Below are 26,294 nucleotides of genomic sequence, written 5' to 3'. Positions count from 1 at the left end.
TCTGAGTATCACACAGTGGGCAGTGTGTCAGTATCTCACACTGGGCAGTGAGACTCAGTAGTACACACTGGACAGTGAGTCTCAGTATCACACACTGGACAGTGACACTCAGTATCACACACTGGACAGTGACTCTCAGTATCTCACACTGGGCAGTGAGTCTCAGTATCACACACTGGACAGTGACACTCAGTATCACACACTGGACAGTGACTCTCAGTATCTCACTGGGCAGTGAGTCTCAGTATCACACACTGGAAAGTGTCTCTCAGTATCACACACTGGAAAGTGTCTCTCAGTATCACACACTGCGCAGTGAGACTCAGTATCACACACTGGGCAGTGAGTCTCAGTATCACACACTGGGTAGTGAGTCTCAGTATCACACACTGGGCAGTGAGTCACAGTTTCTCACACTGGGCAGTGAGTATCAGTATCACACACTGGGTAGTGAGTCTCAGTATCACAAACAAGGCAGTGACTCTCAGTATCACACACTGGACAGTGACTCTCAGTATCACACACTGGGCAGTGCGTCACAGTATCACACACTGGGCAGTGAGACCCAGTAGTACACACTGGGCAGTGAGTCACAGTATGACAGATTGGACAGTGAGTCACAGGATCACACACTGGAAAGTGTCTCTCAGTATCACACACTGGGCAGTGAGTCTCAGTATCACACAATGGACAGTGAGTCTCAGTATCACACACTGGGCAGTTAGTCTCAGTATCACACACTGGACAGTGAGTCTCAGTATCACACACTGGGCAGTTAGTCTCAGTATCACACACTGGGCAGTGACTCTCAGTATCTCACACTGGGCAGTGACTCTCAGTATTACACACCGGGCAGTGAGTCTCTGCATCACATACTGGGCAGTGAGTCCCAATATCACACACTGGAGAGTGAGTCTCAGTATCATACACTGGACAGTGAGTCTCAGTATCACACACTGGGCAGTGAGTCCCAATATCACACACTGGAGAGTGAGTCTCAGTATCATACACTGGACAGTGAGTCTCTGCATCACACACTGGGCAGTGAGTCCCAATATCACACACTGGGCAGTGACTCTCAGTATCTCACACTGGGCAGTGACTCTCAGTATTACACACCGGTCAGTGAGTCTCTGCATCACACACTGGGCAGTGAGTCCCAATATCACACACTGGAGAGTGAGTCTCAGTATCATACACTGGACAGTGAGCCTCAGTATCTTAGACTGGACAGTGAGTCTCAGTATCACACACTGAGCAGTGAGTCACAGTTTCTCACACTGGGCAGTGAGTCTCAGTATCACACACTGGGTAGTGAGTCACAGTTTCTCACACTGGACAGTGAGTCTCAGTATCACACACTGGGCAGTGAGTCGCAGTATCACACACTGGGAAGTGAGACTCAATATCACACACTGGGCAGTGTCTCTCAGTATCACACACTGGGCAGTGAGTCTCAGTATCACACACTGGACAATGACTCTCAGTATCACACACTGGGCAGTGAGTCTCAGTATCACACACGGGAAAGTGTCTCTCAGTATCTCACACTGGGCAGTGAGTCTCAGTATCTCACACTGGACAGTGAGTCTCAGTATCTCACACTGGACAGTGAGTCACAGCATCACACGCTGGACAGTGAGTCTCAGTATCACCCACTAGACAGTGAGTCTCAGTATCACACACTGGGCAGTGAGACTCAATATCACACACTGGGCTGTGTCTCTCAGTATCACAAACTGGGCAGTGAGTCTCAGCATCACACACTGGGCAGTGAGTCTCAGTGTCACACAGTGGACAGTGTGTCAGTATCTCACACTGGGCAGTGAGACCCAGTAGTACACACTGGGCAGTGAGTCACAGTATGACAGATTGGACAGTGAGTCACAGGATCACACTCTGGAAAGTGTCTCTCAGTATCACACACTGGGCAGTGAGTCTCAGCATCACACACTGGACAATGACTCTCAGTATCGCACACTGGGCAATGACACAGCATTACACACTGGGCAGTGTCTCTCAGTATCACACACTGTGCAGTGAGTCTCAGTATCACACACAGGGCACTGAGTCTGAGTATCACACAGTGGGCAGTGTGTCAGTATCTCACACTGGGCAGTGAGTCACAGTATGACAGACTGGACAGTGAGTCTCAGTATCACACACTGGACAGTGACACTCAGTATCACACACTGGACAGTGACTCTCAGTATCTCACACTGGGCAGTGAGTCTCAGTATCACACACTGGAAAGTGTCTCTCAGTATCACACACTGGAAAGTGTCTCTCAGTATCACACACTGCGCAGTGAGACTCAGTATCACACACTGGGCAGTGAGTCTCAGTATCACACACTGGGTAGTGAGTCTCAGTATCACACACTGGGCAGTGAGTCACAGTTTCTCACACTGGGCAGTGAGTATCAGTATCACACACTGGGTAGTGAGTCTCAGTATCACAAACAAGGCAGTGACTCTCAGTATCACACACTGGACAGTGACTCTCAGTATCACACACTGGGCAGTGCGTCACAGTATCACACACTGGGCAGTGCGTCACAGTATCACACACTGGGCAGTGCGTCTCAGTATCACACACTGGGCAGTGAGTCTCTGTATCACACACTGGGCAGTGTCTCTCAGTATCACACACTGGGCAGTGACTCTCAGTATCACACACTGGGCAGTGCGTCACAGTATCACACACTGGGCAGTGCGTCACAGTATCACACACTGGGCAGTGTGTCAGTATCTCACACTGGGCAGTGAGACTCAGTATCACACACTGGACAATGACTCTCAGTATCATAGACTGGACAGTGAGACTCAATATCACACACTGGGCCGTGTCTCTCAGTATCACACATTGGACAGTGAGTCTCAGTATCACACACTGGACAGTGACTCACAGGATTACACACTGGGCAGTGAGTCTCAGTATCACATACTGGACAGTGACTCTCAGTATCACACACTGGACAGTGAGTCTCAGTATCACACACTGGACAGTAACTCTCAGTATTTCATACTGGGCAGTGACTCTCAGTATCACACACTGGGCAGTGTCTCTCAGTATCACGCACTGGGCAGTGAGACTCAGTAGTACACACTGGACAGTGAGTCTCAGTATCACGCACTGGACAGTGACTCTCAGTATCACACACTGGGCAGTGAGTCTCAGTATCACACACTGGAAAGTGTCTCTCAGTATCTCACACTGGGCAGTGAGTCTCAGTATCTCACACTGGACAGTGAGTCTCAGTATCACACACTGGGCAGTGAGTCACAGCATCACACGCTGGACAGTGAGTCTCAGTATCACCCACTAGACAGTGAGTCTCAGTATCACACACTGGGCAGTGAGACTCAATATCACACACTGGGCTGTGTCTCTCAGTATCACAAACTGGGCAGTGAGTCTCAGCATCACACACTGGGCAGTGAGTCTCAGTGTCACACAGTGGACAGTGTGTCAGTATCTCACACTGGGCAGTGAGACCCAGTAGTACACACTGGGCAGTGAGTCACAGTATGACAGATTGGACAGTGAGTCACAGGATCACACACTGGAAAGTGTCTCTCAGTATCACACACTGGGCAGTGAGTCTCAGTATCACACAATGGACAGTGAGTCTCAGTATCACACACTGGGCAGTTAGTCTCAGTATCACACACTGGACAGTGAGTCTCAGTATCACACACTGGGCAGTTAGTCTCAGTATCACACACTGGGCAGTGACTCTCAGTATCTCACACTGGGCAGTGACTCTCAGTATTACACACCGGGCAGTGAGTCTCTGCATCACATACTGGGCAGTGAGTCCCAATATCACACACTGGAGAGTGAGTCTCAGTATCATACACTGGACAGTGAGTCTCAGTATCACACACTGGGCAGTGAGTCCCAATATCACACACTGGAGAGTGAGTCTCAGTATCATACACTGGACAGTGAGTCTCTGCATCACACACTGGGCAGTGAGTCCCAATATCACACACTGGGCAGTGACTCTCAGTATCTCACACTGGGCAGTGACTCTCAGTATTACACACCGGTCAGTGAGTCTCTGCATCACACACTGGGCAGTGAGTCCCAATATCACACACTGGAGAGTGAGTCTCAGTATCATACACTGGACAGTGAGCCTCAGTATCTTAGACTGGACAGTGAGTCTCAGTATCACACACTGAGCAGTGAGTCACAGTTTCTCACACTGGGCAGTGAGTCTCAGTATCACACACTGGGTAGTGAGTCACAGTTTCTCACACTGGACAGTGAGTCTCAGTATCACACACTGGGCAGTGAGTCGCAGTATCACACACTGGGAAGTGAGACTCAATATCACACACTGGGCAGTGTCTCTCAGTATCACACACTGGGCAGTGAGTCTCAGTATCACACACTGGACAGTGACTCTCAGTATCACACACTGGGCAGTGAGTCTCAGTATCACACACTGGTCAGTGACTCTCAGTATCACACACAGGGCAGTGAGTCTCAGTATCACACACTGGGCAGTGCGTCACAGTATCACACACTGGGCAGTGCGTCACAGTATCACACACTGGGCAGTGTGTCAGTATCTCACACTGGGCAGTGAGACTCAGTATCACACACTGGACAATGACTCTCAGTATCATAGACTGGACAGTGAGACTCAATATCACACACTGGGCCGTGTCTCTCAGTATCACACATTGGACAGTGAGTCTCAGTATCACACACTGGACAGTGACTCACAGGATTACACACTGGGCAGTGAGTCTCAGTATCACATACTGGACAGTGACTCTCAGTATCACACACTGGACAGTGAGTCTCAGTATCACACACTGGACAGTAACTCTCAGTATTTCATACTGGGCAGTGACTCTCAGTATCACACACTGGGCAGTGTCTCTCAGTATCACGCACTGGGCAGTGAGACTCAGTAGTACACACTGGACAGTGAGTCTCAGTATCACACACTGGACAGTGACTCTCAGTATCACACACTGGGCAGTGAGTCTCAGTATCACACACTGGAAAGTGTCTCTCAGTATCTCACACTGGGCAGTGAGTCTCAGTATCTCACACTGGACAGTGAGTCTCAGTATCACACACTGGGCAGTGAGTCACAGCATCACACGCTGGACAGTGAGTCTCAGAATCACCCACTAGACAGTGAGTCTCAGTATCACACACTGGGCAGTGAGACTCAATATCACACACTGGGCTGTGTCTCTCAGTATCACAAACTGGGCAGTGAGTCTCAGCATCACACACTGGGCAGTGAGTCTCAGTGTCACACAGTGGACAGTGTGTCAGTATCTCACACTGGGCAGTGAGACCCAGTAGTACACACTGGGCAGTGAGTCACAGTATGACAGATTGGACGGTGAGTCACAGGATCACACACTGGAAAGTGTCTCTCAGTATCACACACTGGGCAGTGAGTCTCAGTATCACACACTGGACAATGACTCTCAGTATCGCACACTGGGCAATGACACAGCATTACACACTGGGCAGTGTCTCTCAGTATCACACACTGTGCAGTGAGTCTCAGTATCACACACAGGGCACTGAGTCTGAGTATCACACAGTGGGCAGTGTGTCAGTATCTCACACTGGGCAGTGAGACTCAGTAGTACACACTGGGCAGTGAGTCACAGTATGACAGACTGGACAGTGAGTCTCAGTATCACACACTGGACAGTGACACTCAGTATCACACACTGGACAGTGACTCTCAGTATCTCACTGGGCAGTGAGTCTCAGTATCACACACTGGAAAGTGTCTCTCAGTATCACACACTGGAAAGTGTCTCTCAGTATCACACACTGCGCAGTGAGACTCAGTATCACACACTGGGCAGTGAGTCTCAGTATCACACACTGGGTAGTGAGTCTCAGTATCACACACTGGGCAGTGAGTCACAGTTTCTCACACTGGGCAGTGAGTATCAGTATCACACACTGGGTAGTGAGTCTCAGTATCACAAACAAGGCAGTGACTCTCAGTATCACACACTGGACAGTGACTCTCAGTATCACACACTGGGCAATGCGTCACAGTTTCACACACTGGGCAGTGCGTCACAGTATCACACACTGGGCAGTGCGTCTCAGTATCACACACTGGGCAGTGAGTCTCTGTATCACACACTGGGCAGTGTCTCTCAGTATCACACACTGGGCAGTGACGCTCAGTATCACACACTGGGCAGTGCGTCACAGTATCACACACTGGGCAGTGCGTCACAGTATCACACACTGGGCAGTGTGTCAGTATCTCACACTGGGCAGTGAGACTCAGTATCACACACTGGACAATGACTCTCAGTATCATAGACTGGACAGTGAGACTCAATATCACACACTGGGCCGTGTCTCTCAGTATCACACATTGGACAGTGAGTCTCAGTATCACACACTGGACAGTGACTCACAGGATTACACACTGGGCAGTGAGTCTCAGTATCACATACTGGACAGTGACTCTCAGTATCACACACTGGACAGTGAGTCTCAGTATCACACACTGGACAGTAACTCTCAGTATTTCATACTGGGCAGTGACTCTCAGTATCACACACTGGGCAGTGTCTCTCAGTATCACGCACTGGGCAGTGAGACTCAGTAGTACACACTGGACAGTGAGTCTCAGTATCACACACTGGACAGTGACTCTCAGTATCACACACTGGGCAGTGAGTCTCAGTATCACACACTGGAAAGTGTCTCTCAGTATCTCACACTGGGCAGTGAGTCTCAGTATCTCACACTGGACAGTGAGTCTCAGTATCACACACTGGGCAGTGAGTCACAGCATCACACGCTGGACAGTGAGTCTCAGTATCACCCACTAGACAGTGAGTCTCAGTATCACACACTGGGCAGTGAGACTCAATATCACACACTGGGCTGTGTCTCTCAGTATCACACACTGGGCAGTGAGTCTCAGCATCACACACTGGGCAGTGAGTCTCAGTGTCACACAGTGGACAGTGTGTCAGTATCTCACACTGGGCAGTGAGACCCAGTAGTACACACTGGGCAGTGAGTCACAGTAAGACAGATTGGACAGTGAGTCACAGGATCACACACTGGAAAGTGTCTCTCAGTATCACACACTGGGCAGTGAGTCTCAGTATCACACAATGGACAGTGAGTCTCAGTATCACACACTGGGCAGTTAGTCTCAGTATCACACACTGGACAGTGAGTCTCAGTATCACACACTGGGCAGTTAGTCTCAGTATCACACACTGGGCAGTGACTCTCAGTATCTCACACTGGGCAGTGACTCTCAGTATTACACACCGGGCAGTGAGTCTCTGCATCACACACTGGGCAGTGAGTCCCAATATCACACACTGGAGAGTGAGTCTCAGTATCATACACTGGACAGTGAGTCTCAGTATCACACACTGGGCAGTGAGTCCCAATATCACACACTGGAGAGTGAGTCTCAGTATCATACACTGGACAGTGAGTCTCTGCATCACACACTGGGCAGTGAGTCCCAATATCACACACTGGGCAGTGACTCTCAGTATCTCACACTGGGCAGTGACTCTCAGTATCACACACCGGTCAGTGAGTCTCTGCATCACACACTGGGCAGTGAGTCCCAATATCACACACTGGAGAGTGAGCCTCAGTATCTTAGACTGGACAGTGAGTCTCAGTATCACACACTGAGCAGTGAGTCACAGTTTCTCACACTGGGTAGTGAGTCTCAGTATCACACACTGGGTAGTGAGTCACAGTTTCTCACACTGGACAGTGAGTCTCAGTATCACACACTGGGCAGTGAGTCGCAGTATCACACACTGGGAAGTGAGACTCAATATCACACACTGGGCAGTGTCTCTCAGTATCACACACTGGGCAGTGAGTCTCAGTATCACACACTGGACAATGACTCTCAGTATCGCACACTGGGCAATGACACAGCATTACACACTGGGCAGTGTCTCTCAGTATCACACACTGTGCAGTGAGTCTCAGTATCACACACAGGGCACTGAGTCTGAGTATCACACAGTGGGCAGTGTGTCAGTATCTCACACTGGGCAGTGAGACTCAGTAGTACACACTGGACAATGACTCTCAGTATCGCACACTGGGCAGTGAGTCTCAGTATCACACACTGGACAGTGACTCTCAGTATCACACCCTGGGCAGTGAGTCTCAGTATCACACACTGGTCAGTGACTCTCAGTATCACACACAGGGCACTGAGTCTGAGTATCATAGACTGGACAGTGAGTCTCAGTCTCACACACTGGACAGTGACTCTCAGTATCACACACTGGACAGTGAGTCTCAGGATTACACACTGGGCAGTGAGTCTCAGTATCATAGACTGGACAGTGAGTCTCAGTATCACACACTGGACAGTGACTCTCAGTATCACACTGGACAGTGAGTCTCAGTATCACACACTGGACAGTGAGTCTCAGGATTACACACTGGGCAGTGAGTCTCAGTATCACATACTGGACAGTGACTCTCAGTATCACGCACTGGACAGTGAGTCTCAGTATCACACACTGGACAGTGAGTCTCAGGATTACAAACTGGGCAGTGAGTCTCAGTATCACATACTGGACAGTGACTCTCAGTATCACGCACTGGACAGTGAGTCTCAGTATCACACACTGGGCAGTGAGTCACAGTATCACACACTGGGCAGTGAGTCTCAGTATCACACACTGGACAATGACTCTCATTATCGCACACTGGGCAATGACACAGCATTACACACTGGGCAGTGTCTCTCAGTATCACACACTGTGCAGTGAGTCTCAGTATCACACACAGGGCACTGAGTCTGAGTATCACACAGTGGGCAGTGTGTCAGTATCTCACACTGGGCAGTGAGACTCAGTAGTACACATTGGGCAGTGAGTCACAGTATGACAGACTGGACAGTGAGTCTCAGTATCACACACTGGGCAGTGAGTCACAGTATGACATACTGGGCAGTGACTCTCACTATCACACACTGGGCAGTGTCTCTCAGTATCACGCACTGGACAGTGAGTCTCAGTATCACACACTGGGCAGTGAGTCACAATATCACACACTGGAGAGTGACTCTCAGTATCACACAGTGGGCAGTGAGTCTCAGTATCTCACACTGGGCAGTGAGACTCAGTAGTACACACTGGGCAGTGAGTCACAGTATGACAGACTGGACAGTGATTCTCAGTATCACACTGGGCAGTGAGTCTCAGTATCATACACTGGACAGTGAGTCTCAGTATCATACACTGGACAGTGAGTCTCAGTATCACACACTGGGCAGTGACTCTCAGTATCACACATTGGACAGCGAGTCTCAGTATCACACACTGAACAGTGCGCCTCAGTATCACACACTGGACAGTGAGCCTCAGTATCACACATTGGACAGTGAGTCTCAGTATCTCACACTGGGCTGTTAGTCTCAGTATCACACACTGGGCAGTGAGTCTCAGTATCTCACACTGGGCAGTGCGTCTCAGTATCTCACACTGGGCAGTGAGTTACTGTATCACACACTGGGCAATGTGTCTCAGTATCTCACACTGGACAGTGAGTCTCAGTATCACACACTTTGCAGTGAGTCTCAGTATCTCACACTCGACAGTGAGTCTCAGTATCACACACTGGACAGTGAGTCTCAGTATCACACATTGGACAGTGAGTCTCAGTATCACACACTGGACAGTGAGCCTCAGTATCACACACTGGGCAATGACACGCAGTATTATACACTGGACGGTGAGTCTCAGTATCACACACTGGGCAGTGAGTCTCAGGATTTCACATGGGCAGTGAGTCTCAGTATCACACACTGGGCAGTAAGTCTCAGTGTCACACACTGGGCAGTGAGTCTCAGTATCACACACTGGGCAGTGACTCTCAGTATCACACATTGGACAGTGAGTCTCAGTATCACACACTGGACAGTGAGTCTCAGTATCACACACTGGGCAGTGAGTCTCAATATCATACACTGGGCAGTGAGTCTCAGTATCACACACTGGACAGTGAGTCTCAGTATCACACACTGAGCAGTGAGTCTCAGTTTCACACACTGAGCAGTGAGTCTCAGTTTCACACACTGGGCAGTGTGTCACAGTATCACACACTGGGCATTGAGTCTCAGTATCACACACTGGACAGTGAGTCTCAGTATTACACACTGGACAGTGACTCTCAGTATTACACACTGGGCAGTGAGTCTCAGTATCACACACTGGGCAGTGAGTCTCAGTATCACACACTGGGCAGTGAGTCTCAGTGTCACACACTGGGTAGTGACTCTCAGTATCACCCTCTGTGCTGTGACTCTCAGTATCACACACTGGGCAGTGAGTCTCAGTATCACACACTGGGCAGTGAGTCTCAGTGTCGCACACTGGATAGTGAGTCTCAGTATCACACACTGGGCAATGAGTCTCAGTGTCACACACTGGGCAGTGAGTCTCAGTATCACACACTGGGCAGTGAGTCGCTGTATCACACACTGGACAGTGAGTCTCAGCATCACACACTGGGCAGTGAGTCTCAGTATTACACACTGGGCAGTGACTCTCAGTATCACACACTGGACAGTGAGTCTCAGTATCACACACTGGACAGTGAGTCTCAGTATCACACACTGGGCAGTGAGTCTCAGTATCACGCACTGGGCAGTGAGTCTCAGTATCACGCACTGGGCATTGAGTCTCAGTATCACACACTGGACAATGACTCTCAGTATTACACACTGGGCAGTGAGTCTCAGTATCACACACTGGGCAGTGACTCTCAGTATCACCCACTGTGCTGTGACTCTCAGTATCACACACTGTGCAATGAGTCTCAGTATCTCACACTGGACAGTGAGTCTCAGTATCACACACTGGGCAGTGAGTTACTGTATCACACACTTGACAATGAGTCTCAGTATCTCACACTGGACAGTGAGTGTCAGTATCACACACTGCGCAGTGAGTCTCAGTATCTCACACTCGACAGTGAGTCTCAGTATCACACACTGGACAGTGACTCTCAGTATCACACATTGGACAGTGAGTCTCAGTATCACACTGGGCAGTGATTCTCAGTATCACACTGGGCAGTGAGTCTCAGTATCATACACTGGACAGTGAGTCTCAGTATCATACACTGGACAGTGAGTCTCAGTATCACACACTGGGCAGTGACTCTCAGTATCACACATTGGACAGCGAGTCTCAGTATCACACACTGAACAGTGCGCCTCAGTATCACACACTGGACAGTGAGCCTCAGTATCACACATTGGACAGTGAGTCTCAGTATCTCACACTGGGCTGTTAGTCTCAGTATCACACACTGGACAGTGAGTCTCAGTATCACACACTGGGCAGTGAGCCTCAGTATCACACACTGGACAGTGAGCCTCAGTATCATAGACTGGGCAGTGAGTCTCAGTATCACACACTGGGCAGTGAGTCTCAGTATCACACACTGGGCAGTGAGTCTCAGTATCACACACTGGGCAGTGAGTCTCAGTATCACACACTGGACAGTGAGTCTCAGTATCACACACTGGGCAGTGAGTCTCAGTATCACACACTGGGCAGTGAGTCTCAGTATCACACACTGGGTAGTGAGTCTCAGTATCACACACTGGGCAGTGAGCCTCAGTATTATAGACTGGGCAGTGAGTCTCAGTATCACACACTGGGCAGTGAGTCTCAGTATCACACACTGGGCAGTGAGTCTCAATATCACACACTGGGTAGTGAGTCTCAGTATCACACACTGGACAGTGAGTCTCAGTATTACACACTGGGCAGTGAGTCTCAGTATCACACACTGGACAGTGAGTCTCAGTATCACACACTGGACAGTGAGTCTCAGTATCACACACTGGACAGTGAGTCTCAGTATTACACACTGGGCAGTGAGTCTCAGTATCACACACTGGACAGTGAGTCTCAGTATCACACACTGGGCAGTGAGTCTCAGTATCACACACTGGACAGTGAGTCTCAGTATCACACACTGGACAGTGAGTCTGAGTATCACACACTGGGCAGTGAGTCTCAGTATCACACACTGGACAGTGAGTCTCAGTATCACACACTGGGCAGTGAGTCTCAGTGTCACACACTGGGCAGTGAGTCTCAGTATCACACACTGGACAGTGAGTCTCAGTATCAGACACTGGACAGTGAGTCTCAGTATCACACACTGGACAGTGAGTCTGAGTATCACACACTGGGCAGTGAGCCTCAGTATCACACACTGGACAGTTAATCTTCCTCAGTGGTGAATCTGTGAACAGAGAGACAGTTTGTAAAGGTATGTTTTTGTAATGACAGAATAGCTGATCCCCCACCGTGTCTGTGTGTGTTGTCATAGCGGTCATGCCTAACAGGAACCTACTTGAGATCGGGGTATACGTTCTCCAGGTACCATCGGAAGGATTTGCAGTTGAGATTCCTCCTCAGTTCCAGTCTGCTGCGGACACTGCAAGGGAAACGGAGACCGTGTGAGACCCAGGGATAGGAGCCGTTACCCACTTCCCCAATCTCCCTCAAACCTTTCAGCTCAGAGACATCCCAAGTACCTGCCAGCTGCATTTATATAGCTCCTTCCATGTAGCAAAATGGACCCTGGCTGTGACAAATTACACGTTTGAACTGAACAACAGAAGCTGACAGTGCATGATGGAAAGCTGGCTGATGTGGTTGGATTCTGAGGGACAGAGAGGGAGTCCTGGAGTTTATTGACCAGGTTACTGAAGGGAGGGCAGAGCAGGTCCAATGATTATTTGGAATGGGTACAGATACCTTGGCAGGTTTTGAGACTGGATGAGGTTGTAGAAACAGGGAAAAGGCCGGAGAGGCAATTCAAGTTAAGCAGCAACATGATAAAGCTGTGATATTGTCTGACCGGATGCCAGTCGCACTGGGTTGAGAGCAGGGAAGGTGACTGTACAAGTGAAGATACAAAACTTTGGATGAGCTTGGCTTTAAACAGGGTGTGGGGGACAGGCTGGCTTCGGACAATGCTGTGATGTTTTAGACATTATGTAATTAAACATTAAGAACAGACAAACTACAAGATAAGAACAACTTAGAACCAAGTGTGTGGATCAGTCAAAGCTGATATTACAGTTTGTGTTTCAGGGAATATTGGGTTGAGCTTTAGACAGGAATTTGAGAGAAGTTGATTGTTCAGAAATGGTGAAAGACTGTCTGTCAATGGGAGAATTCAGAATGAGGGATGATGTCTTTCAAGAAAAAGAGGTTGGTTTTTCCCCAGAGGAAGCTGCAAGTGGACATTTCTCGAATACAAATAGCACCAGAGGATGAGCAATCAACAAAAACAATAAAATCCGAGATTAACAACTGAACTGCGAGCTCGGGATAGGAAAGAGTACCAGACTGAGAGGGGAGGGTGGAATTACATGACAGAACAACAGGGAGGGGACAGAATAGCAGAGAGGTACAAGGGGCAGAAGGGCCACGATACTCTGCGAATCTGTGTCCCTTTCCATTCTATCTGTCGCTGAGACACACAACGCACCTCACAGAGTCTCACAAAGAGCTGCAGGACTGACACAGACTGTGCTGTATCACACACTGATCCAGACTGTGCTGTATCACACACTGACACAGACAGTGCTGTATCACACACTGACCCAGACAGTGCTGTATCACACACTGACCCAGACAGTGCTGTGTCACACACTGACCCAGACAGTGCTGTGTCACACACTGACCCAGACTGTGATGTATCATACACTGACCCAGACTGTGCTGTATCACACACTGACCCAGACAGTGCTGTATCACACACTGACACAGACAGTGCTGTATCACACACTGACCCAGACAGTGCTGTGTCACACACTGACCCAGACTGTGATGTATCATACACTGACCCAGACAGTGCTGTATCACACACTGACCCAGACTGTGATGCATCATACACTGACCCAGACAGTGATGTATCACACACTGACCCAGACAGTGATGTATCACACACTGACCCAGACAGTGCTGTGTCACACACTGACCCAGACAGTGCTGTATCACACACTGACCCAGACAGTGCTGTATCACACACTGACCCAGACAGTGCTGTGTCACACACTGACCCAGACAGTGCTGTATCACACACTGACCCAGACAGTGCTGTATCACACACTGACCCAGACAGTGCTGTAGCACACACTGACCCAGACTGTGCTGTATAACACACTGACCCAGACTGTGATGTATCATACACTGACCCAGACAGTGCTGTATCACACACTGACCCAGACAGTGCAGTGTCACACACTGACCCAGACAGTGCTGTGTCACACACTGACACAGACAGTGCTGTAGCACACACTGACACAGACAGTGCTATATTACACACTGACCCAGACAGTGCTGTGTCACACACTGACCCAGACAGTGCTGTGTCACACACTGACACAGACAGTGCTGTATCACACACTGACCCAGACAGTGCTATATTACACACTGACCCAGACAGTGCTGTATCACACACTGACACAGACAGTGCTGTGTCACACACTGACACAGACAGTGCTGTACCACTCACTGACCCAGACAGTGCTGTATAACACACTGACCCAGACAGTGCTGTATCACACACTGACCCAGACAGTGCTGTATAACATACTGACCCAGACAGTGCTGTATCACACACTGACACAGACAGTGCTGTGTCACACACTGACCCAGACAGTGCTGTATCACACACTGAACCAGACAGTGCTGTGTCACACACTGACACAGACAGTGCTGTATCACACACTGACCCAGACAGTGCTGTACCACTCACTGACCCAGACAGTGCTGTATAACACACTGACCCAGACAGTGCTGTATAACACACTGACCCAGACAGTGCTGTATAACACACTGACCCAGACTGTGCAGTGTCACACACTGACCCAGACAGTGCTGTATCACACACTGACCCAGACTGTGCTGTATTACACACTGACCCAGACAGTGCCGTATAACACACTGACCCAGACAGTGCTGTATAACACACTGACCCAGACAGTGCTGTGTCACACACTGACCCAGACTGTGCTGTATAACACACTGACACAGACAGTGCTGTTTCACACATTGACACAGATATTGCCGTATAACACATTGACCCAGACAGCGCTGTATAACACACTGACCCAGACAGTGCTGTGTAATACATTGACCCAGACAGTGCTGCATAACACACTAACCCTGACAGTGCAGTATAACACACTGACCCAGACAGTGCAGTATAACACATTGACCCAGACAGTGCTGTATAACACAATGACCCAGACAGTGCTGTATAACACACTGACCCAGACTGTGCTGTATCACACACTGACACAGACAGTGCTGTACAATTCACTGACCCAGACAGTGCTGTATAACACACTGACACAGACAGTGACATATCACACACTGACACAGACAGTGCTGTATAACACACTGACCCAGACAGTGCTGCATAACACACTGACCCAGACAGTGCTGCATAACGTACTGACCCAGACAGTGTTGTATGATGCACTGACACAGACAGTGCTGTATCTAACACTGACACAGACAGTGTTGTATCACACACTGACCCAGACTGTGCTGTATTACACACTGACACAGATAGTGCTGTGTCACACACTGACCCAGACAGTGCTGTGTCACACACTTACCCAGACAGTGCTGTATCACACACTGACCCAGACAGTGCTATGTCACACACTTACCCAGACTGTGCTGTATCACACACTGACCCAGACAGTGCTATATTACACACTGACACAGACAGTGCTGTATCATACACTGACACAGACAGTGCTGTATCATACACTGACACAGACAGTGCTGTATAACACATGACCCAGACAGTGCCGTATCACACACTGACCCAGACAGTGCTATATTACACACTGACACAGACAGTGCTGTATCATACACTGACACAGACAGTGCTGTATCACACACTGACACAGACAGTGCTGTTTCACACACTGACCCAGACATTGCAGTATAAACACTGACCCAGACAGAGCTGTACAACTCACTGACCCAGACAGTGCTGTATAACACACTGACACAGACAATGCTGTATAACACACTGACCCAGACAGTGCTGTATAACACACTGACCCAGACAGTGCAGCATAACACACTGACCCAGACAGTGCTGTATAATACACTGACCCAGCCAGTGATGCTTAACACACTGACCCAGACAGTGCCGTATCACACACTGACCCAGACAGTGCTGTATCACACACTGACCCAGACAGTGCTGTATCACACACTGACCCAGACAGTGCCGTATCACATACTGACCCAGACAGTGCTGTATCACACACTGACCCAGACAGTGCTGTGTCACACACTGACCCAGACAGTGCTGTATCACACACTGACCCAGACAATGCCGTATCATACAATGACCCAGACAGTGCTGAATAACACTCTGACCCAGACAGTGCTGTATAACACACTGACCCAGACAATGCCGTATCACACAATGACCCAGACAGTGCTGTGTCACACACTGACCCAGACAGTGCTGTATCACACACTGACCCAGACTGTGCTGTATAACCCAATGACCCAGACAGTGCTGTATAACACACTGGCCCAGACAGTGCTGCATTACACACTGACCCAGACTGTGCTGTATAACCCAATGACCCAGACAGTGCTGTATAACACACTGGCCCAGACAGTGCTGCATTACACACTGACCCAGACTGTGCTGTATAACCCAATGACCCAGACAGTGCTGTATCACACACTGACCCAGACAGTGCAGTGTCACACACTGACCCAGACAGTGCTGTATCACACACTGACCCAGACAGTGCAGTGTCACATACTGACCCAGACAGTGCTGAGTCACACACTGACCCAGACAGTGCTGTATCACACACTGACCCAGACTGTGCTGTATTACATACTGACCCAGACAGTGCTGTGTAACCCAATGACCCAGACAGTGCTGTATCACACACTGAACCAGACAGTGCTGTATCACACACTGACCCAGACAGTGTAGTGTCACACACTGACCCAGACAGTGCAGTGTCACACACTGACCCAGACAGTGCTGTATCACACACTGACCCAGAAAGTGCTGTATCACAAACTGACCCAGACAATGCTGTATCACACAATGACCCAGACAGTGCTGTATCACACACTGACCCAGACAGTGCTGTGTCACACACTGACCCAGACAGTGCTGTGTCACACACTGACCCAGACAGTGCTGTGTCACACACTGACACAGACAGTGCTGTGTCACACACTGACCCAGACAGTGCTATATTACACACTGACACAGACAGTGCTGTATCATACACTAACACAGACAGTGCTGTATAACACATGACCCAGACAGTGCCGTATCACACACTGACCCAGACAGTGCTATATTACACACTGACACAGACAGTGCTGTATCATACACTGACACAGACAGTGCTGTATCACACACTGACACAGACAGTGCTGTTTCACACACTGACCCAGACAGTGCTGCATAACACACTGACCCAGACATTGCAGTATAAACACTGACCCAGACAGAGCTGTACAACTCACTGACCCAGACAGTGCTGTATAACACACTGACACAGACAATGCTGTATAACACACTGACCCAGACAGTGCTGTATAACACACTGACCCAGACAGTGCAGCATAACACACTGACCCAGACAGTGCTGTATAATACACTGACCCAGCCAGTGATGCTTAACACACTGACCCAGACAGTGCCGTATCACACACTGACCCAGACAGTGCTGTATCACACACTGACCCAGACAGTGCTGTATCACACACTGACCCAGACAGTGCCGTATCACATACTGACCCAGACAGTGCTGTATCACACACTGACCCAGACAGTGCTGTGTCACACACTGACCCAGACAGTGCTGTATCACACACTGACCCAGACAGTGCTGTATCACGCAATGACCCAGACAGTGCTGTATCACACACTGACCCAGACAATGCCGTATCATACAATGACCCAGACAGTGCTGAATAACACTCTGACCCAGACAGTGCTGTATAACACACTGACCCAGACAATGCCGTATCACACAATGACCCAGACAGTGCTGTGTCACACACTGACCCAGACAGTGCTGTATCACACACTGACCCAGACTGTGCTGTATAACCCAATGACCCAGACAGTGCTGTATAACACACTGGCCCAGACAGTGCTGCATTACACACTGACCCAGACTGTGCTGTATAACCCAATGACCCAGACAGTGCTGTATAACACACTGGCCCAGACAGTGCTGCATTACACACTGACCCAGACTGTGCTGTATAACCCAATGACCCAGACAGTGCTGTATCACACACTGAACCAGACAGTGCTGCATTACACACTGACCCAGACTGTGCTGTATAACCCAATGACCCAGACAGTGCTGTATAACACACTGGCCCAGACAGTGCTGCATTACACACTGACCCAGACTGTGCTGTATAACCCAATGACCCAGACAGTGCTGTATCACACACTGACCCAGACAGTGTAGTGTCACACACTGACCCAGACAGTGCAGTGTCACACACTGACCCAGACAGTGCTGTATCACACACTGACCCAGACAGTGCAGTGTCACACACTGACCCAGACAGTGCTGTATCACACACTGACCCAGACAGTGTAGTGTCACACACTGACCCAGACAGTGCTGTATCACACACTGACCCAGACAGTGCAGTGTCACATACTGACCCAGACAGTGCTGAGTCACACACTGACCCAGACAGTGCTGTATCACACACTGACCCAGACTGTGCTGTATTACATACTGACCCAGACAGTGCTGTGTAACACACTGACCCAGACAGTGGTGTATCACACACTGACCCAGACAGTGCTGTGTCACACACTGACCCAGACAGTGCTGTGTCACACACTGACCCAGACAGTGCTGTGTCACACACTGACACAGACAGTGCTGTGTCACACACTGACCCAGACAGTGCTGTAGCACACACTGACACAGACAGTGCTATATTACACACTGACCCAGACAGTGCTGTGTCACACACTGACCCAGACAGTGCTGCGTCACACACTGACACAGACAGTGCTGTGTCACACACTGACCCAGACAGTGCTGTGTCACACACTGACACAGACAGTGCTGTATCACACACTGACACAGACAGTGCTGTATCACACACTGACCCAGACAGTGCTGTATCACACACTGACCCAGACAGTGCTGTGTCACACACTGACCCAGACAGTGCTGTGTCACACACTGACACAGACAGTGCTGTATCACACACTGACCCAGACAGTGCTGTAGCACACACTGACACAGACAGTGCTATATTACACACTGACCCAGACAGTGCTGTATCACACACTGACCCAGACAGTGCTGTATCACACACTGACCCAGACAGTGCCGTATCACATACTGACCCAGACAGTGCTGTATCACACACTGACCCAGACAGTGCTGTGTCACACACTGACCCAGACAGTGCTGTATCACACACTGACCCAGACAGTGCTGTATCACGCAATGACCCAGACAGTGCTGTATCACACACTGACCCAGACAATGCCGTATCATACAATGACCCAGACAGTGCTGAATAACACTCTGACCCAGACAGTGCTGTATAACACACTGACCCAGACAATGCCGTATCACACAATGACCCAGACAGTGCTGTGTCACACACTGACCCAGACAGTGCTGTATCACACACTGACCCAGACTGTGCTGTATAACCCAATGACCCAGACAGTGCTGTATAACACACTGGCCCAGAGAGTGCTGCATTACACACTGACCCAGACTGTGCTGTATAACCCAATGACCCAGACAGTGCTGTATAACACACTGGCCCAGACAGTGCTGCATTACACACTGACCCAGACTGTGCTGTATAACCCAATGACCCAGACAGTGCTGTATCACACACTGAACCAGACAGTGTTGTATCACACACTGACCCAGACAGTGTAGTGTCACACACTGACCCAGACAGTGCAGTGTCACACACTGACCCAGACAGTGCTGTATCACACACTGACCCAGACAGTGCTGAGTCACACACTGACCCAGACAGTGCTGTATCACACACTGACCCAGACTGTGCTGTATTACATACTGACCCAGACAGTGCTGTGTAACACACTGACCCAGACAGTGGTGTATCACACACTGACCCAGACAGTGCTGTGTCACACACTGACCCAGACAGTGCTGTGTCACACACTGACACAGACAGTGCTGTGTCACACACTGACCCAGACAGTGCTGTAGCACGCACTGACACAGACAGTGCTATATTACACACTGACCCAGACAGTGCTGTGTCACACACTGACCCAGAGAGTGCTGCGTCACACACTGACACAGACAGTGCTGTAGCACACACTGACACAGACAGTGCTATATTACACACTGACCCAGACAGTGCTGTGTCACACACTGACACAGACAGTGCTGTAGCACACACTGACACAGACAGTGCTATATTACACACTGACCCAGACAGTGCTGTATCACACACTGACACAGACAGTGCTGTGTCACACACTGACACAGACAGTGCTGTACCACTCACTGACCCAGACAGTGCTGTATAACACACTGACCCAGACAGTGCTGTATAACACACTGACCCAGACAGTGCTGTATCACACACTGACCCAGACAGTGCTGTATCACACACTGACCCAGACAGTGCTGTATCACACACTGACCCAGACAGTGCTGTATAACATACTGACCCAGACAGTGCTGTATCACACACTGAACCAGACAGTGCTGTGTCACACACTGACACAGACAGTGCTGTACCACTCACTGACCCAGACAGTGCTGTATAACACACTGACCCAGACAGTGCTGTATAACACACTGACCCAGACAGTGCTGTATTACACACTGACCCAGACAGTGCCGTATAACACACTGACCCAGACAGTGCTGTATAACACACTGACCCAGACTGTGCAGTGTCACACACTGAACCAGACAGTGCAGTGTCACATACTGACCCAGACAGTGCTGTATCACACACTGACCCAGACTGTGCTGTATTACACACTGACCCAGACAGTGCCGTATAACACACTGACCCAGACAGTGCTGTGTCACACACTGACCCAGACAGTGCTGTATTACACACTGACCCAGACAGTGCTATATCACACACTGACCCAGACAGTGCTGTTTTACACACTGACACAGACAGTGCTGTATCACACACTGACACAGACAGTGCTGTATAACACACTGACCCAGACAGTGCTGTGTCACACACTGACCCAGACAGTGCTGTGTCACACACTGACACAGACAGTGCTGTGTCACACACTGACCCAGACAGTGCTGTAGCACACACTGACACAGACAGTGCTATATTACACACTGACCCAGACAGTGCTGTGTCACACACTGACCCAGACAGTGCTGCGTCACACACTGACACAGACAGTGCTGTAGCACACACTGACACAGACAGTGCTATATTACACACTGACCCAGACAGTGCTGTGTCACACACTGACACAGACAGTGCTGTGTCACACACTGACCCAGACAGTGCTGTGTCACACACTGACACAGACAGTGCTGTGTAATACATTGACCCAGACAGTGCTGCATAACACACTAACCCTGACAGTGCAGTATAACACACTGACCCAGACAGTGCAGTATAACACATTGACCCAGACAGTGCTGTATAACACAATGACCCAGACAGTGCTGTATAACACACTGACCCAGACTGTGCTGTATCACACACTGACACAGACAGTGCTGTACAATTCACTGACCCAGACAGTGCTGTATAACACACTGGCACAGACAGTGACATATCACACACTGACACAGACAGTGCTGTATAACACACTGACCCAGACAGTGCTGCATAACACACTGACCCAGAGAGTGCTGCATAACGTACTGACCCAGACAGTGTTGTATGATGCACTGACACAGACAGTGCTGTATCTAACACTGACACAGACAGTGTTGTATCACACACTGACCCAGACTGTGCTGTATTACACACTGACACAGACAGTGCTGTGTCACACACTGACCCAGACAGTGCTGTGTCACACACTTACCCAGACAGTGCTGTATCACACACTGACACAGACAGTGCTGTATCATACACTGACACAGACAGTGCTGTATCATACACTGACACAGACAGTGCTGTATAACACATGACCCAGACAGTGCCGTATCACACACTGACCCAGACAGTGCTATATTACACACTGACACAGACAGTGCTGTATCATACACTGACACAGACAGTGCTGTATCACACACTGACACAGACAGTGCTGTTTCACACACTGACCCAGACAGTGCTGCATAACACACTGACCCAGACATTGCAGTATAAACACTGACCCAGACAGAGCTGTACAACTCACTGACCCAGACAGTGCAGCATAACACACTGACCCAGACAGTGCAGCATAACACACTGACCCAGACAGTGCTGTATAACACACTGACACAGACAATGCTGTATAACACACTGACCCAGACAGTGCTGTATAACACACTGACCCAGACAGTGCAGCATAACACACTGACCCAGACAGTGCTGTATAATACACTGACCCAGCCAGTGATGCTTAACACACTGACCCAGACTGTGCTGCATAACACACTGACCCAGACAGTGCTGTATAACACACTGACCCAGACTGTGCTGCATAACACACTGACCCAGACAGTGCTGTATAACACACTGACCCAGACAGTGCTGTGTCACACACTGACCCAGACAGTGCTGTGTCACACACTGACACAGACAGTGCTGTGTCACACACTGACCCAGACAGTGCTGTAGCACACACTGACACAGACAGTGCTATATTACACACTGACCCAGACAGTGCTGTGTCACACACTGACCCAGACAGTGCTGCGTCACACACTGACACAGACAGTGCTGTAGCACACACTGACACAGACAGTGCTATATTACACACTGACCCAGACAGTGCTGTGTCACACACTGACACAGACAGTGCTGTGTCACACACTGACCCAGACAGTGCTGTGTCACACACTGACACAGACAGTGCTGTAGCACACACTGACACAGACAGTGCTATATTACACACTGACCCAGACAGTGCTGTATCACACACTGACCCAGACAGTGCTGTATCACACACTGACCCAGACAGTGCCGTATCACATACTGACCCAGACAGTGCTGTATCACACACTGACCCAGACAGTGCTGTGTCACACACTGACCCAGACAGTGCTGTATCACACACTGACCCAGACAGTGCTGTATCACGCAATGACCCAGACAGTGCTGTATCACACACTGACCCAGACAATGCCGTATCATACAATGACCCAGACAGTGCTGAATAACACTCTGACCCAGACAGTGCTGTATAACACACTGACCCAGACAATGCCGTATCACACAATGACCCAGACAGTGCTGTGTCACACACTGACCCAGACAGTGCTGTATCACACACTGACCCAGACTGTGCTGTATAACCCAATGACCCAGACAGTGCTGTATAACACACTGGCCCAGACAGTGCTGCATTACACACTGACCCAGACTGTGCTGTATAACCCAATGACCCAGACAGTGCTGTATAACACACTGGCCCAGACAGTGCTGCATTACACACTGACCCAGACTGTGCTGTATAACCCAATGACCCAGACAGTGCTGTATCACACACTGAACCAGACAGTGCTGTATCACACACTGACCCAGACAGTGTAGTGTCACACACTGACCCAGACAGTGCAGTGTCACACACTGACCCAGACAGTGCTGTATCACACACTGACCCAGACTGTGCTGTATTACATACTGACCCAGACAGTGCTGTGTAACACACTGACCCAGACAGTGGTGTATCACACACTGACCCAGACAGTGCTGTGTCACACACTGACCCAGACAGTGCTGTGTCACACACTGACACAGACAGTGCTGTGTCACACACTGACACAGACAGTGCTGTGTCACACACTGACCCAGACAGTGCTGTAGCACGCACTGACACAGACAGTGCTATATTACACACTGACCCAGACAGTGCTGTGTCACACACTGACCCAGACAGTGCTGCGTCACACACTGACACAGACAGTGCTGTAGCACACACTGACACAGACAGTGCTATATTACACACTGACCCAGACAGTGCTGTGTCACACACTGACACAGACAGTGCTGTAGCACACACTGACACAGACAGTGCTATATTACACACTGACCCAGACAGTGCTGTATCACACACTGACACAGACAGTGCTGTGTCACACACTGACACAGACAGTGCTGTACCACTCACTGACCCAGACAGTGCTGTATAACACACTGACCCAGACAGTGCTGTATAACACACTGACCCAGACAGTGCTGTATCACACACTGACCCAGACAGTGCTGTGTCACACACTGACACAGACAGTGCTGTACCACTCACTGACCCAGACAGTGCTGTATAACACACTGACCCAGACAGTGCTGTATAACACACTGACCCAGACAGTGCTGTATTACACACTGACCCAGACAGTGCTGTATAACACACTGACCCAGACTGTGCAGTGTCACACACTGAACCAGACAGTGCAGTGTCACATACTGACCCAGACAGTGCTGTATAACACACTGACCCAGACTGTGCAGTGTCACACACTGAACCAGACAGTGCAGTGTCACATACTGACCCAGACAGTGCTGTATCACACACTGACCCAGACTGTGCTGTATTACACACTGACCCAGACAGTGCCGTATCACACACTGACCCAGACAGTGCTGTATAACACACTGACCCAGACAGTGCTGTATAACACACTGACCCAGACAGTGCTGTATTACACACTGACCCAGACAGTGCCGTATAACACACTGACCCAGACAGTGCTGTATTACACACTGACCCAGACAGTGCTGTATTACACACTGACCCAGACTGTGCAGTGTCACACACTGAACCAGACAGTGCAGTGTCACATACTGACCCAGACAGTGCTGTATCACACACTGACCCAGACTGTGCTGTATTACACACTGACCCAGACAGTGCCGTATAACACACTGACCCAGACAGTGCTGTGTCACACACTGACCCAGACAGTGCTGTATTACACACTGACCCAGACAGTGCTATATCACACACTGACCCAGACAGTGCTGTTTTACACACTGACACAGACAGTGCTGTTTCTCACATTGACACAGATATTGCCGTATAACACATTGACCCAGACAGCGCTGTATAACACACTGACCCAGACAGTGCTGTGTAATACATTGACCCAGACAGTGCTGCATAACACACTAACCCTGACAGTGCAGTATAACACACTGACCCAGACAGTGCTGTATAACACATTGACCCAGACAGTGCTGTATAACACAATGACCCAGACAGTGCTGTATAACACACTGACCCAGACTGTGCTGTATCACACACTGACACAGACAGTGCTGTACAATTCACTGACCCAGACAGTGCTGTATAACACACTGGCACAGACAGTGACATATCACACACTGACACAGACAGTGCTGTATAACACACTGACCCAGACAGTGCTGCATAACACACTGACCCAGAGAGTGCTGCATAACGTACTGACCCAGACAGTGTTGTATGATGCACTGACACAGACAGTGCTGTATCTAACACTGACACAGACAGTGTTGTATCACACACTGACCCAGACTGTGCTGTATTACACACTGACACAGACAGTGCTGTGTCACACACTGACCCAGACAGTGCTGTGTCACACACTTACCCAGACAGTGCTGTATCACACACTGACACAGACAGTGCTGTATCATACACTGACACAGACAGTGCTGTATCATACACTGACACAGACAGTGCTGTATAACACATGACCCAGACAGTGCCGTATCACACACTGACCCAGACAGTGCTATATTACACACTGACACAGACAGTGCTGTATCATACACTGACACAGACAGTGCTGTATCACACACTGACACAGACAGTGCTGTTTCACACACTGACCCAGACAGTGCTGCATAACACACTGACCCAGACATTGCAGTATAAACACTGACCCAGACAGAGCTGTACAACTCACTGACCCAGACAGTGCTGTATAACACACTGACACAGACAATGCTGTATAACACACTGACCCAGACAGTGCTGTATAACACACTGACCCACACAGTGCAGCATAACACACTGACCCAGACAGTGCTGTACAACTCACTGACCCAGACAGT

At 49.7% G+C, this 26,294-nt stretch overlaps 1 protein-coding gene across 1 annotated transcript in view; it reads right to left on the bottom strand.

The window, feature by feature from the left end:
- Positions 1-26,294, bottom strand: part of galnt14 (UDP-N-acetyl-alpha-D-galactosamine:polypeptide N-acetylgalactosaminyltransferase 14 (GalNAc-T14)) — a 433,271-nt gene that overhangs the window by 139,099 nt on the left and 267,878 nt on the right. The window contains exon 12 of the mRNA XM_087984284.1: positions 12,397-12,480. Within this exon, the coding sequence (XP_087840410.1) occupies positions 12,397-12,480 (84 nt within the window). The remainder of the gene's footprint in view (positions 1-12,396; positions 12,481-26,294) is intronic.

The sequence above is a fragment of the Chiloscyllium plagiosum genome, unplaced genomic scaffold (genome assembly GCF_037043375.1).
Source record: "Chiloscyllium plagiosum isolate Xiang-an unplaced genomic scaffold, Cpla_swu_hap1 HiC_scaffold_3, whole genome shotgun sequence".
Taxonomy (NCBI): domain Eukaryota; kingdom Metazoa; phylum Chordata; class Chondrichthyes; order Orectolobiformes; family Hemiscylliidae; genus Chiloscyllium; species Chiloscyllium plagiosum.
The sequence above is the reverse complement of the archived record's forward strand: the minus strand, read 5'-3'. Positions and strand labels throughout refer to the sequence as shown.